Raw genomic sequence first — 17,453 nt, 5'->3', positions numbered from 1 at the left:
TATTACTATCTTACTTCAACGAGCATCTAACTCACTCATATGCAATGATTCTTCGCGCTAAAAGAAGCCACCTTTAATTATTTTGACTTTAACATGTGTTATCAAGGTCATGACCTTAAGTGACCTTCAAAAAGGTTTAGGGATAGGTCACTGTTCGTATATACAGGGTGTTTTAGACCACCCGTACACCCCTTTTTTCTTCGCAGGATTAGGACCAATCAAAAATATGTTCAGACGAAAGTTGTAGGGTTTCAAAAGATCTATTCAATGATCTTATCAGTTTGACCTTGGATGGCGTCGCCAAGGTCAGATCGAAATCACATTAAGTTTTTTAAATGAAACACCCTATTTTTGATTCCAGAATCTAATAGCTGGCGTCAAGACCTTTCCAAAACACTACAAGAAAGTTTATTTTCGTTGACTACTTTCCGAGTTGTGCGGCTTGAAAGTTAGACTACCGCCAACACCATGTAAATAACAATATAAAATCACGCGTTACGCAGAAAGCCGTGCAGCCGACACAAAGAAAGTAAACACGCGAGCCGGGCCAACAAAAACAGATCATGAAAAATCGTGAAAGTTAGCTGTCGCGACCGTAGATAGTCACATACATATGTATGTCATAATGTTATGTAATTACATTATTACTTTAACGGTAGCACACGAGCAATAACGAGCGCGGCTTTCTGCGTAACGATGTCTAACTCGTGATTTTATACATATTGTTATTTGCATAGGATGTAGTAGAGATGTATTCACCACAACGCTATTGTGACTCAACTCAACACGAGTGACAATAACTCTCTCAAACTTGTCACCTACGTCTTCAATAACCGTCATATCAGTATCAATCGCGCAACAAAAATCCGACCCTCTTTATTAGTCTAGGTTTATTTAGCCATGTCCTATTCCAATGAAGAAGCATATGATATGCTGCTAATTTTAGGTGAGTGTCGAGGTACATTCATTGCAGCGGAAAGATTGTGGCGGGAACGTTATCCTGATCGGACTCCTCACTCGCGAAATGTTTTTTCACGTTTGGCTAAACGAATCACAATTAAAGGTGTCGTTCAGCCTCAACATAACAAAGGTACACAAATTCGTCGTCCGATTATGGATGAAAGAACAGTAGAAATTCTTGCATCGACAGAATTGAACCCTTATGATTCTTTAAGACGACGAGAACAAGATTCTGGTGTTAGTAAAATCAGTGTTTGGCGCATTCTAAAAAATAACAAATTTCACCCTTACAGAATGTCTGTTCATCAAGCGTTGAATTATAACGATATTAGACAGAGACTTGTATTTTGCAACTTTATAAGACAGCAACCACTTGATTTCCACTTGAAAATTTTATTTTCTGACGAATGTACACTTAAAAGTGATGGATCTGTTAATACTTGGAACTCTCGTTATTGGGCACAAAATAATCCTCACTGTTTGAGAAAAGTAGATCATCAAACCATTTGGAAAGTCAATGTTTGGTGTGGAATTATTGGAAGTCAAATCATAGGTCCTGTTTTCTTTGACGAAAATCTAAACGGTGATAGATATTCCGCCTTGATAATGACAGATCTTCCTGTCTTACTAGAAAATATTCCTCTGCAATTGCGCCTGAACATGTGGTTCCAAAAAGATGCATGTCCGTCTCATACATCGAGAGTTGCTCGTGCGGCATTAAATACTATGTTCCCCGACAAGTGGATAGGCAAATACGGTCCAATCAATTATCCACCCCGATCACCAGATCTCACCGTCCTTGATTATTATTTCTGGGGAAGGATAAAAAACTTGATCTATCATGAACGTCCGACTACGAGGGATAATATGATTCGTAGAATAAGTGAAGCAATTCGATCCTTACGTGCCGAGGAAATTCTTCGAGCAACCAATGATTTTCAAAATAGAGTTGATGCTTGCATCGCAGAGAATGGTGCTCACTTTGAACATTTAGTCGCTTAACAAAACATACACTCATTCATTCCCGAACGTGAGAGGCAAGGGAACTCACGTGAATCAAGCACCCCAAACGTGAGAGGCAAGGGGACTCACGTGAATCAAGCACCCCAATGGGATGAAATTCTCGTCACGTCCACGTCGTTCATTCTGGATAATGCTAAGCACGGGAAAATGCATACAGTCAATCTGGACATGATTGATCATCAAACATAATCAATCCAGCTAATAAACAAAAGCAGAGTACATAAAACTTTGACTCCCCTTTTCCTCCCCCATACACATACGCATGCACGTATGCACACACCCACACACAAGATTAAATCCGACTAAGTAACCACCACATGGTACATCTTGAATAATGCTGATGCTGGCGGTAGTGTAACTTTCAAGCCGCACAACTCGGAAAGTAGTCAACGAAAATAAACATTCTTATAGTGTTTTGGAAAGGTCTTGACACCAGCTATTAGATTCTGGAATCAAAAATAGGGTGTTCCATTTAAAAAACTTAATGTGATTTCGATCTGACCTTGGCGACGCCATCCAAGGTCAAACTGATAAGATCATTGAATAGATCTTTTGAAACCCTACAACTTTCGTCTGAACATATTTTTGATTGGTCCTAATCCTGCGAAGAGAAAAGGGGTGTACGGGTGGTCTGAAACACCCTGTATATTGTCATTTTCTGACATCCTATATAGACTATACATGAGTTTGCGACTTTCCATTTGTGATTTCAATAATAAATAAATGTATCTTGTGATGACCCGTTTTTCCCATGCCCGAACGTAGCTCGTCAGGATTCCAAGGCACAAAACGGGTCTGAGAGAAATAAACTCACAAGGAAAGTCATGGAAGTGTCCGCCTCAGATTTAAACAAGCTTTTAATATGTTGTAGTACAGATAAAAATAAGAGATACGTATTTTTTTATTTATTGTGTCTCTTATTTTGATATGTACTACAACGTGTTAAGAGGTAACGCCACTCTAGAGCACAAAAAAAAGTTGAAATGTGATAATTTTTTTAAAGAACAAATAAAAAAACAAGCACATTAAAATTAAGGGCTTTACTAATCATACTTAAAGGTATAATTTTTTTTTAATTTTAAAGTAAAAAATGGAGGCGCTAGAGCTCTATAACCGCAGATGTCATTATTTTTGAAAAGCGTCGCACGGGCGGACCGATTCCTCCTACAATTTTTGATCTGGAACAAAACACTAAAAAATTTTAAAATCTTGATATGATTAGCTAGAGACGAATGTACGGAAATTTTTAAATTTTATTTTTTCTAAAAATGATGCGAATTTAAAGAAAAAGTTTCGTTTTTAGGGAAAAAATTGCGTAAAAAGTTATTTATAAAATTAAAAGTTTGCAACAAAATTAAAAATCCGTACGTACTTTTCTGAAAAATGTTAACCTGAAGCTACAATTAAAATTTCAAGTGATTTCATGAAGATCTGTTAAAGTTATGGATCCGTCCGATTTTAAAAATACAGTTTTGAGAAAAACGCATTTAAAGTTTTTTTGATTAGAGTTCAAAGAAAGAAATTTTCAATTTACCTTTAGTCTGCAATGCCAGCACATTTGGCCTTCTATGTTAAAATTCTTCTCCTCTTCTTCCTAGTCGACATAGTTGCAAGTCGAATCTTTTTTGCAGCATCAGTAAGTAAATTAATTGCCGAAAATTGGATGCGGCGCTCGTTGGCTTTCATACAGAAATTATAACAGTTCTGGCCGATTGTAATGCCTCTATAATTTTTATAATACTTAACAACTCATCATTATAAATATAAACAGAAATATTTGTAGCTAAATTAAGGACGGCCTTGCTGTTTAAAACAGTTTTTGGAACTACAGACGAGACCGTAGTATTAAAACTCTCATTGCTATTTTGGGTGTAACCGCCAATACATCGGTTGAGAAAGTCGTTGCTGCTTAACTCATTATAATTCGGCTTAATAGCATTGAAAACTATTTCTGCCAGTGCCGACTTGTGTTTATAATCAGCTAAACAATTCGTAGCTTTTGCCCTTTGCCACGAACACTAAGAATCTTTACCGGCCAGACATTGCGTACGCTGCCGTTCTTTGTCTGTTGAAAGCTTGTGATACAACGTTGCCCACATCTCGTTCCTCATCTTTTCAGTGGAATCCTTGTTTCTTCGAATGGCAAGTCCATAATAAATTGTAAACTCATCAATGAGCTTGCCGGTAAGCATTCCCTTACCTCCGAGGCCTTTAACAGATTTTTTTAGGTTTCAATTAAAGGTAAGTATCCATACGCTTTTGTACATGATCAACGCGGGCAGATCCCGATAGCCCACGGGACTGATAGCACACCACCACTCACAGTGGCCGATGCTTAGAGTTTTTCCGTTGGTTGGATTATCGAGTCAAGATCGAGTTGGAGATAAGTCAAGATGATTATTGTTGGGTTATCGCACCGTGCGTTATCGGATCCCGTCCGATCAACGCACTCTTTCTTGGCTACAATAACATTTTTATAAGGCTGGGTATCTAAAATTCCTTTAAAGGTTTTACAATCACCATCTCCAACATAATTAGAATAAATTACTTGATGTAATGTCAATGAGCGCTAAAACATTTCAATCATCGAGTCTATTTCCATTCTTCCAGCAGAACCGTTGTGGTTTGCTTGACATTCATTGATATGAGCTTCGAGTCACTCTGCATACTCTTCTGTATCGGCTTTTTTTCCAGTATTCGCAAGATTTACAATAATTTTATTTGATTTTACACAAATATCGATCACTTTTCCGGTATGCCATCCGATGAGCGATACGAGCTCAAATAACAAAGAAAAACCGCGTTTCCTCTATGATTCATCAGTTACCGCCAGCATTAACTGGATTTCGATTTGTCTCATTGATGATAAAGCGATCTTCTCTAGCTGACGTTATTCATCTTCAACCTTGTCCTTTTCTTCGACGCAATCCGCCTGTTTCTTGATAACAAGCCCAAACTCGAAAGAGGATCGATGAACACCTATTTTCCTTGCAACATAACTTTGATACAATCCTTCCAAAAGATCAATAATTTGCGCACATTGAATTTCGTTCAAACTAGGCATTGTTACGACTTTATCGTTTGCTTCTTGAGTGATACAGTAAAGAATAAGTTTACGCTTGTATAGAGTTTTGGTGTTTACAGTTTTTATATAAATCAATTTAAATCACTACATTTCACAGTTTCTCTGAATCATGCAAAAACTGTAAACCCCAAAACTCTATATAAGCGTAAACTTATTCTTTACTGTATCACTCAAGAAGCAAACGATAAAGTAAAGTATTCATATCGGGGGCGACTTTTCGATTAAAGAGGTTGAGCACAAAAATGTCATCGTGCATAATTCGAAAATAAATAAACAAAGGTATATTTTGATCCTACAATCAATTCGCTGTCTGTATTTTAAGTAGCATTTTATTCTTGTGTGTGTTTACATCGGGAATGGTCAAAGGGAATAAGCCAAAAATTTCATGTGTTTATTTCAAATTCAAAAATTTCATGTGTATATTTTGAAATCACATAATTAGCACTAAATTATAGCGTAAGCATTTTATTTTTTTAATTTTTTTTCAATGAATTGAAAAAATAAATTTTAACTTTCTTAAAAGTGATTTGCTGCGAAATGGTTGGAGCAATAAAATCGCGATTAGAGCAATAACTTATCATGTAAAGAGTATTGAATGTTTCATGTGATTGAGCCCATGTTGACATGCTTAATAGTAATTAAGTCATTTCAATTCTACGTTATAAATTAAAATGGATTACATGGCCCGTATAATTTCTTTTGATTGACAAAATTAAAATCCCGTAATTTCAATCTCACTTGATAGATTAAAATGGATTCAAAAAATTCTTAAACTTTAAATGGATAGAAATGGACTCATGTAGTTAGCAAACAGATTGTATATATAGAGTGGAAGAGCCAACCACGAATGCGTGAGCTAATAAAAAAAGACAGAACGAGAGACTCCTCAATAGTCTCAAAACGATACCTTCCCACTCATTGTCAGCTACATTCAGCTACGCGCCCAACATTAGACAAGGATAAAGATGGCCTTCTCATATTCTTTTTCTTTCTATTGCATAACGTTTCCACTTACAGGAGCCCCATGCCTATTACAGGTTGGGTTAATACCAAATCAAATTCTTGATTATTTGCAACCATTTCTATCTATTTTTGACTTTTTAAATCTGTTATTTGTTGGTTCATGGAGCACAGATGTACGATCCATACTCCAATCGATCAGAACCCCAGTAGTCACGTGATTAACCCTTAAACACATATTGAAAATTCCCCTAGATTTTCGATCGCTTACTGTGTAAAGACGGAATAAAAAAAAAGATTCGGGCTAAACGAAAAAAAAGTTTAAAGTCTCCTCTATTGACTGCTATGATTGACCAACTTCATTACTTAACTAAAATGAAATGACACAAAAGTAAAGTTTTTTCGGGAAGGTTTCCCAGATCCTTATGTGTTTAAAGGTTAATTGGCGAGTTTTCTTTCTTTATAGGATCTCTACATACTTTTATATAGATTTATAGGATCTCTACATATAGTACTTTTATATAGATAACGACAAACACTACTTATTGAGTAGAACATATTCTTAAAATTTATTATTCTATAATTTCTGAAGAAATCTTATAAAAAATAAAAAATATGAAAAGTTAAAAAAAAGTTTACATTTTTTTCATTAATCTTTATATATTATCAGAATTCTGATATATTCTGAGAATTTATTTTATTCTGAAGAAAACTTGAAAAATCAGCAAAATTTACAAATTGTTTTTAAAAATCTTCGTAAAAATATAAAAACATTTTTTTAATAAAGGAGAGGGTAATATGAAACCCATTTTCATTTTATTGAATAACTTTGTTTATAATTAATATTTTCTATTGAAACTTGAACGATTACATTTATCAGAGTGTTGTTTGACAGATTTTACATTTAAAATAATGAAATATTTATTATTTAGGACGTGATTTATAAAATTCTAATGCACTGCATAATCGGTGGAAGAAAAAAGGTGGTTGTAATATGGCTATTCATAAAAATAATTTTAAAAAAGTTTGTTTAATTTAGTTTAAAATTAGTTTAGTTTAAAAAAACACAGTACCTTGTGTTTTAAACACAAGGTTAATTAAATATTTTTGAATTTTTCATTGTTTAGAATTTTCTTGCGTTCAGAAGCTTTAGAAGTACCATTAGAAATTTTATAAAAAATATTATTTTATCTCTGTTTAACATTAAACGACAAGCATAAAATGATGTCTCTAACGTTTCTAAACACTGCTCTTTAGAATGGCAATCGATTTATCGAAGAAATATTTCAATATAAAAATTTCGCTTAAAAAACCATATTAACAAAATCCCATGTTATTGTTTTAACTTTGTATAACTCGAAATGTACACGGCCAAATAAAAAGTTAAATAACAAAAGAACACGCGAGTCTATGTACCTTCGTGTGATAATACACTTAAGAATTGGCTTCAAAACCATCGCTTGATGCGCTATCGTGTGGCGTAGCGCACAAGTTCTTGGTTGGCCGAAATAATAATAAATATAGCGCAATGCAGGACTATCTTCCTGCAAATGAGCTTCTGTAGCAGTGCTTGCGATATCCTCAAATTGAAATATTTCTTCTTCTAGACGAAAATGTTGTTTCGGTGGGAATAATTCTTTCATTGCAACTCCTTTATGATATTTATCTAGTTGCACTTGTGGAGGCCGATTCCACTTCATTGGCTCTCTAGTTTTAGAACAAGTATTTTCTATGTTAACGAAAATGCATAGTGCAGCTGCATGTCTACAGAAATCTTTTCCACCATTGCATGTGCAATTTGTATTATGCACTGTTCTGTTAGGGTTCAACTAACACACAACAAATACTCATACAACACATGGACGTAAGAAGGACGCAAATTAGACATCCGATACGAGTCTTGAGTACGTCCTGTGTACATCTGGATGTACTAGGGATGTCTCATGTTCCACCCTAGGGACATACAAAGGACGTACTTAAAATGTCCACACCAGACATAAAAAAATTTTTATTTTTTTTTAAACTTTTAAAAACTTTAAATATTAAAGATAATTGATGTAAACCCTGCCGAAAATGTGCGATTAAAACCGATTAAAAAAAAGTAATCCAAATTGATCGGGATTTCTGCACCAAAATTATTGTATTAAGACCTATTGAAAATAAGATCAGAAGTCAGATAGATTTATTAAAACAGAATACATTATTGTAAACGTAATAAATGTTTAGCTTACAAAAAAAATATTTTTTGTATCATTTTTGTTAAAAAGGAGTAAAAAAAGATTAAATTTGAATTAAATATTTAATTTATATACAAGATTAAATAACAATACAAATTGTTATTTACATGTATAAATATAAAATTTTATGTGGAACAGCATTCCATACAGACGTTATGTTTAAACAAAATGAGATCGAGTATCCATCTCGAGGTTTCAATAAGCATCTCCTAAAAGTCTCACTGAAGTATGACTGGGGACTCGGCCGCGGTGGCGCCTAGATATAATGCCTGTGGCCGCACTTGACTCACGAGAAAATCTCCTGCGGCGTGGCCACCTAGCGTTGGTGTCAGAACTCACTTATTAAATCCATTTCAATTCAAAATTACAGAATTTCATAATTTATAATTAAATCAAATTTTAATGCGATGTGACACGCTGAGACGCTAACAATTCTTGTATGTCATTTTTAAATAAAGAGATATTTTGATGACAACACTATAAATCACGATAAAAAATTTGTAAAATTGTCCGAAAGCTATGCTTTTTTGGCAGTTAATAAACAATTGTCAAGAAAAAAATAGTTTTTGAACAATTTTACAAATTAGTTAAAATGATATACAATGTTATTTTATGAAAATAGCTTTTTATTTAAAAAATACCACGCAAGAATTTTCAGCGTTTTAGCATATCATTTCTCGATACTAATTTTAGGATTTTTAAACGTGGTCGCTGAGAGTATTTAGGAGTCTTAATGCAAATAAATTAAAATTTTAAAAAATTTTTATATTATTTATTACACTTAAATAATTCGCGAAACCAATATTAAAATCAATTACGATTCGTATAGAATTAAAACCGATTACTTTTTAATCCGCTTGCGAATTGAATCGATTAAAACAGCTTAAAACCAATTAAAATGTATACCGTTTTAATCTGTTTTAATCACATTTTCGGCAGGGAAGTTTCATTGTGACGCATAGATTTCCTATATCAAAAAATATAGTGAAAATTATCACAATAGGTTCACAAAGTCACATGTAAATTGTGCGGACATTTGCATGTCACTATGACATTACTGAGATATCATTATGACTAATTACTTGTCACACAACAACGTCTATGCAATACCACAGTGACATTTTTTGCTATGGGGAATCAGTTCTGTAAATAAACAAAATTTATTTATTTACAGAATTATTTAGCAGACAACAAAACTTTGTATAAAAATCATCTTGAACTTAAAGTACTTATACAAAGAATGAGATTCTTCCAATGTTGTAAAAAATAATTATATTTTTAATAAGAAATAAAGTAAATATAATTATAAAAATGTGTTATTAAATAAAAATATAATCTTATTTATACAACTTTTATATGTATATAGTTTATTTAAAATGTAAATATTTAAATATATTTCCAAATTTAATTTTCTTTTTACGGACCCCAATCAGCACACAATATTTTTTAAATGTTTTTTAAATATTTATTTAATATTAATTATTCATAATTGTTTATTATAACAACCATATTTGTTACACATATATTAAATATTTATTTAACATTATTTAAATATTTAAAATAATGATTTAGAGAAAATATTAATTTAATAATTATTTAACGTTTATTTAACATTTATATTTCATTAATTACTCATTTAAAATCATGATTTGGGAAAATATTTATTTTACGTTTATTTAATGTTTATTTAATATTCATGTTACATTAATAATTTATTTGCAATAATGATTGAAGAAAACATTAATTTAACATTTATTCATCATTAATTTATTATTTACTTTGCATTAATTTTTCATTTAAAACAATAATTTCAAAAATATTAATTTAACATTTATTTAACATTAATTTAATATTTATTTTACATTAATTTTTCATTTGAAACAATTTCAAAAATGTTAATTTAACATCTATTGAATATTAATTTAATATCTTTTTATTTTTATTTTTTTTTAATAAACTTAAATACTTTTTTTAAAGTATTTATTTTTTATGAAATATTTAATTGAGAAAATGATTTTAGTAAGTATTTTTTAAATGTTTATTTAATATTTATTTAATGTATATTTAATATTAATTTTTTTACTTTCTTTTTATCTCTATAAAATTATGTTTATTTATTATTTATTTAACATCTAAGCTATTTATTTTTCAATTATTATTGATTTTACAATTCGTTTAAAAAATGTTTCAATAACATTTATGAAAATCAGTAAAAAATTAACTTAATTATATATATTTATATAATATGTTTTAATTATATATATTTTGTCTTTTCGATAACATATATTGATCTGATCTATCAGTGATGTATATGTATTAGCATAAAGTGTTAACAGATCATCACAAGAAATCAGTTCGCAGCAGCCTTAGAGGTCAAGCATTGTTTACTGCGGTTATGACTTGGATAAGTAACCGCGTGGAAATTTCCAAAAAAAATTCCTTAGAAAAAATCTCAATAATAAAACAAAAATTTTTTTAATGCAAAAAAGACATGATTTCATTAATTTTAACGTTTCCAAAAATTTTTTTATTGCAAAAATTTTTTTAATGCTTTTTTAAGAATATTGCTTTGTTAATTTATGCTGCGTTAAAAAAATATTTCTTTAACGTTTAATGAACATTTTCTTTAAATGTTTAAAAAACGTTTTTATAATATTTAAAAAAACATTCTTTTTAACGTTAAAATAAACATTTTTTTAATTAAAAATAAGGCACTTATCTCATTATTTTTAACGTTTTTATAAATATTTTTAAGTGTTTTCTAAATGTTTAAAAACATTTTAAAAATATTCTGTGCTGATTGGGATATAGAGAATGTCCTCTGGATATACAACGGACGTCCTCTGGACATAAAGGAGATACATGCAGATGACATAATTTCCGGATATGTCTCCGAATGCAATTATGATTAATGCATTAATGTATTAATAAATATTAATGTATTATTCTAATTATTGAGTCTGCACTAATCGCAATCATATACAGGATGTAACAAAACAAAGGGATCTGGAGTATATCATGAGTTAGAGGACACGAATCCAAGTCGAAAGTCCTGAGTCATTTTTTGATCTGAGCCTTCTGTTCCATGCTATATCATGTTAAAGTTAGCGAATGAGCGCCCGTCTATAGAAAGAAAGCAGTGACGGACAATAGACGGGCGGAGCGGAGGTGACAAACTACGCGGCGGAAGAACAACGATGAGCAGCGAAACGGCTGTAATCAAAAAAACACACACACTCTCTCTCTCTCTCTCTCTCTCTCTCTCTCTCTCTCCCTTTCTTCATCTTGTTTAAAAAAAATCTTAAAGATCCTAAGGTGCATAACCAAAATAAACGTTTCAGTGTTATTGTAATTTATCAATTCAACGTGAATTAATTATTTATTTTCTTATAATTATAATAAATGTTCGAAGTGTGCTCCTTTTACTTCGATACACGTTCTTGCTCTTTCTGTACATTTTGCGTAGCTCTTCGAACTTGAACATTACTAATTCCCTCAATAGTGCGGAATACTAATTCCGTCATCTCGTCAGCCGTCTCGATGTTGGTGTGCATAAATATTTTTTCTTTTATTGTTTCCCGAAGAAAAAAATCACACGGATTGTAATCTAGAAATCGAGCAGGCCACGGAGTTATCGAATCTCTTCTGAACCATTGGGAGAAAGTTTCATCGAGACAACGGCAAACTATATACCTTTAATAAGTACCTTTAAATAAGATTTATTGAAGTTGATATTGAAAGTAGTTTAATGGATAATTACACTTGAATATAAAGTTTGTCTCAAACAAACGATATGTTTTTAATACTAATTTTAATTAATCTAATTAACGAGAAATCATTGTGTAAAAGCAAGTTATTCTATGTATGTACACTGAAAAAAATTTTCGTAGTTTAAGTAAATATGTTATTAGAGCCATTCAAGCAAATTATTTACTTCACACAAATAAATATTACTTAAAAAATAATAATAATACTTTAAAGAAATAATATTTTCTACAAACAAGTAGGATCTTTAAGGTTTTTTTAAACAAGATGGAGAGAGGGGGAGAGAGAGAGAGAGAAAGAGAGTGTGTGTGTGTGTGTGTGTTTTTTTATTACAGCCGTTTCGCTGCTCATCGTTGTTCTCCCGCCGCGTAGTTTGTCACCTCCGCTCTGCTCGTCTATTGTCCGTCACTGCTTTCTTTCTATAGACGGGCGCTCAATTGCTAACTTTAACATGATATAGCATGGAACAGAAGGCTCAGATCAAAAAATGACTCAGGACTTTTTGACTTTGATTTGTGTTCTCTAACTCATGATATACTCCAGGTCCCTTTGTTTTGTTATACCTTGTATAACAGGACGTCCAGAGTACGTCTTTCGGACATCCGCAGGATGTCCGAAATACGGAAACGTAAACAGGACAATCCAGGACATAAATCGGATGTTCGAAGGACGTTCATGTGTTGTGTGGGTAAACATTTCATGCAAAAAGTGTGAAAAAAAATATTTCAAAAATGTCAAAAAATATATTTTTTGCACAAAGTATACTTTTTGATATTACTTTAAAAATAAAATCAATTATTACATTTGAAAAAAAACATAAAGGAAATAAACCATCAAAAACAAAACATTCAACATGCAATTTTCGTGAATAAATTTTGATACTATCATTTGAGAAAAAACATTAAACATAAGAATTTTTAAATTATATTATTGAAATAAAGTTAAGAAAATAAATGTCTGCAAAAAATTGTTTATACTTGCATGATTATATTTCTAGGAAAAATAATTTTCAAAATTATATTGAACGGGCTTGAAAAATATTGCAAAAAAATTCACTTAAACACTTTTCACAAAAAAAATTTAATAAAAACTGACAATGGTAATATTATATATAAACATAACATATACTATAAGATAAATGGAAGAAAAAAAATACTTCAACTACTTATAAATAGCGGTGTTTTTTCTAACATCCACGACTCCGGGGGAGATTTTTAAAACATTGCCAAGAATTCGGCAAGATTCGCCACGAATTTTTTTCCTAATTTCACTTACATTACAACTTTTTACTAAATTGGCTCCCAGAGCCAAACCTTTATTACGAAAAAAACTGGTCGACAGTTTCGAAAAAACTTGTAATTGTTGTCTTGGTCGGACATTTTTAAATTATTTCTGAAATAAACAAACCACTCCAAAACATTTTGACATACACTGATATGAAACGGCCAACCAAAAACTTGCGCCCGCGCTCGCCGCGATGGCGCTCGCTTTTTCGACATGGTTGCGAAGCCAATAATGAGGAAGTGTATGTAATTAAAGGTTAAAAGTGTATCTTGAAAACGTTTAGAAGTGCTCAAAAGTAAAAATGCCTTATAACAATTGTCAGTCATTATGTATTGGCATATTAGCATCACTAAAAAACGGCGGGCTACTAAATAAATAACTCCATAAGCAATTGTTAGAATACGTCACCTAATAACAGAAATAATAGGGGTAGCCATATTGTCGACAGTAGCCATAATACCTTTTTCTTCTCTATAAAATATTATGAGAAAATTTTCACCACGGCTGTTCTACATGTTTTTCTTTACAGGCTTTACAAACTTTTTCTTATTATAATTTACTTATTTTGCAGATAAAGGCAATACTCCGCTACATTACGCAATCAGTTCTGGCTGTCAAGAGGCGATGATATTACTTCTCCATCGAGGCAGCTACATTGGTCATATGAACAAATTCAACATACCGCCTATTGCAGATATATCGACACATACGTTATCGCGCTATTTCGATGATTGTTTGCAAACGCGAAAAGATCGAACGAACAAGTGTACGATTGAATTTAATTATCGCTGTTTAATGCCACACAATGTTGCCACGGAACAAGATAAAACTAATTGGACAACTCATGAAATGGAAGTATTCAAGTACATTGCCGGTAACAGCGGTCTCAAACCCTTGCTGAAACATCCGCTGCTCTCTTCTTTTCTCTATCTTAAATGGCATAGAATACGGCATATTTTATACGCAAATTTCGTCTTTTACATAATTTTTTATCTTTTGTTAAACGCTTACATCTTCAACATGACTTATGATATTCGGAGAGAAAATGAAACTGAAATTGCCAACGAATCTATTAGAATTTCGAAAAGTACTTTGGGAAGTGTCCCAAACAATTTTCTATGGGGCTTCACCACTATAATGTTGTTGCTTTTCATCCTCCGAGAGATTTTCCAACTTATATCCTGCGTTAAGCGTTATCTAATGAGTTTAAGAAACTGGTTAGAAATTATGTTAATTATGTTTACTGTTGCTGCACTGTGCGGTGCAGGACCTCAAATCGGTGCTCTGGTAATTCTATTGTCGGCCTGCGAATTAGTAATTTTAATTAGCCAGCATCCACGTTTGTCGACCGGCATTGAAATGTTCCGAACGGTTTCTTTTAATTTCATACGCTTTTTATTCCCTTACCTGTTTCTTATCTTTGCATTTGCTCTAGCTTTCTACACACTTTTCAAAGACGGCAACGACACAAACTTTCTCGATCCCGGTCTTTCAATCTTCAAAACTGTTATTATGCTCACTGGCGAGTTCGACGCCAACAACATTCCGTTCATCTCGCATCCAGTTTGGAGCCACATTGTATTTATATTGTTTGTCTTTTTTATCGTTATTATACTGTTTAATCTGCTCAATGGCTTGGCAGTCAGTGACACCGCTGAGATTTTGTCTAAAGCCGAATTAGTTGGACTTGTTTCTCGAATACGTTTGGTTGCCTACATTGAAGAAATAGTAGTTGGCAAATCTTTCAGGCATTGCTTTTGCAGTAATTCGCGATGGAATCCTTTTAGATTCCTTGCTAAGAGAATTCTTTTGTTTCCTTATTTTCTAAAAGACGAGAAAATCATTATTAAACTATGCGATAACTCGGATGCTTATGATAACGATCGATATTACGAAAAGGACATTCACAGTGAATCCATAAAGCGTGACAAACAGTGGAATACCTCGATAATGAATCCAGACATAATTAAACAAGCTAAACTTATTATTTGGAACAAAAATCAATTAACAGGTAATGAGAAGATTATAGCTATATTGAACAGATTACAAGAGAAAGTGACAACAATTGAAATAACTTTAAAAACTACAAAGTTTACAGAATAATAATATGGTAAAATCAGTAATAGAGAATTAATATTATATTTTTTAATATTGTTTAGTATTAAAATCTTACTATAACTTATTCTTTATATGCCTCCGTAAAACCATACAATACATAAAAAAATTATTTTTTCTTAACAAAACAAAAATATTCTGAGAATATTTCAAAATTATCATAATAGTAGATTACTTAGATATTTTTAGAATATTTGATGTACGTACGGTAATATACTTCGCATATACTATGCAAGTTCTTATCTACACCCTACGGCACTCTACAATGATTCAAACTATACATATATCAGATGTACAAGTATGAAATGCGAATTCATTTTCCAAAAAAAGAAAAAAACACGTAAAATTCGGAAGAACGATGAAAAGTAATTTATTCAAAGTATGCTCCATTGCTAGTTATACATTTTTCCCATCTTTCGGGTAATTTGTAAATATCACGCCAGTAAAAATCTTTTCTTTTTGCCGCGAACCATTCATTGAACCATTTTTCACATCTTTATACAAACCAAAGCGCTGCTCAGCAAGTACGTGACCCATCGATACAAACAAGTGGTAATCGGAAAGAGCCAAGTCTGGTAAGTAAGCCGCATGGGCTAGCACTTCCCAGCTGAGCGATTCCAACGTATCGCGAACCGGTTTTGCCGTATGTGATAGAGCATTGTCGGAGAAAAATGATCGTGTTGTCTTTATCAATATTCTGGTCGTTTTTCGAGTAGCGAACGGTTCAAATCGATCAATTGTTGTTAGTAGCGTATTAACCGTTTCATCAGGCTTTAACAGCTCATAATAGACCACACCCTTCTAGTCCCACCAAACACAGAGCATTGTCTTCCTGCCAGAACGATTCGGTCTTACGGTTGATGTGGATGGTGCGTTTAGGTCTACCCATGATTTTTTGCGCTTGGGATTTTCAAAATATATCAACTTTTTATCTCCAATAACGATACGATGCAAAAACGACTTTCTTTTGTATCGTTCGAGCAAAATTCCACATGTGTTTTTGCGCTTCTCCATCTGCCTCTCATTCAATTCATGTGATATCCATCTGCCGACTTTTTGATTCTTTCCCATCTCTCGGAGGCGATTGGAAACAACTTGTAAACTAACGCTCAATTGCTCTGCGAGTTGTTTTATGTTTGTAAATCGTCTTCGTCCAACAATGCTTGCAATTCTACATCTTTGTATCTTTTTGGTGGTTTTCCGTGTTCCTTGCTTGCAACATCAAAATCACCACTTTTGAAACGCCGAAACCATTGTTCACACGTTTCTTGCGATGGAGCATGTTCACCATAAGCTTCTCGAAGTAATCGGTATGATTCAGCAGCAGTTTTCTTTAAATGAAAACAAAAAATCAACACTGTCCGCGAATGCTCTTTATTTGACACAAATTTCGTTATATTGAACACAGCAAAACAATACTATGCACACTTTTTCAACTTATCACTTGTGCGCGTTGACTCTTGTTGGTAGCACAACAAAATGGCATATACGTCAAATCTTTATACTACACACTGCATTGGTGCACCTTTTGTTGTCTCAAATCCGCATTTCATACTTGTACACCTGGTACATACTGAGAACATCCTACAAGATGTATATATTTTGAATAACCGCATGCAATATATAATCCTAGATAGTAGAGGAGAAGAGGGTATTATGACTACTTACAACAATATGGCTACCCCTATTATTTCCGTTATTAGGTGACGTATTCTAACAATTGCTTATGGAGTTATTTGTTTAGTAACCGTTTTTTAGTTATGCTAATATGCCAATACATATGACAATTGTTATAAGGCACTTTTACTTTTGAGCACTTCTAAACTTTTTGAAGGTACACTTTTAACCTATAATTACATACACTTCCTCTTAAACTTGAGTGTATTATCACACGAAGGTACATATACTCGAGTGTTTTTTTTTGTTATTTAACTTTTTATTCGGCCGTATACATTTCAAGTTATACAAAGTTAAAACAATAATAAGGAATTTTGTTAACATGGCTTTTTAAGCGAAATTTTTAT

General features: G+C 32.4%; 1 protein-coding gene across 5 annotated transcripts in view; it reads left to right on the top strand.

Annotated features, from left to right (window-relative positions):
• LOC105203879 (transient receptor potential cation channel protein painless) overlaps window positions 1-17,187 on the top strand; it is a 271,244-nt gene extending 254,057 nt beyond the window's left edge. For 4 of the 5 annotated variants that reach the window (XM_039457387.1, XM_039457386.1, XM_039457385.1 and 1 more), the window contains one exon: window positions 13,886-15,417. In XM_039457387.1, the coding sequence (XP_039313321.1) occupies window positions 13,886-15,417 (1,532 nt within the window). Of the gene's footprint in view, window positions 1-13,885 lie in introns of all 5 variants that reach the window. The other variant, XM_039457384.1, reaches the window with a different exon arrangement.
• The last annotated feature ends 266 nt before the right edge of the window (window positions 17,188-17,453 follow it).

Source organism: Solenopsis invicta, chromosome 14 (genome assembly GCF_016802725.1).
Source record: "Solenopsis invicta isolate M01_SB chromosome 14, UNIL_Sinv_3.0, whole genome shotgun sequence".
In the NCBI taxonomy this organism is placed as follows: domain Eukaryota; kingdom Metazoa; phylum Arthropoda; class Insecta; order Hymenoptera; family Formicidae; genus Solenopsis; species Solenopsis invicta.
Note: the sequence above shows the minus strand (reverse complement) of the source record. Positions and strands in the feature narration are given on the sequence as shown.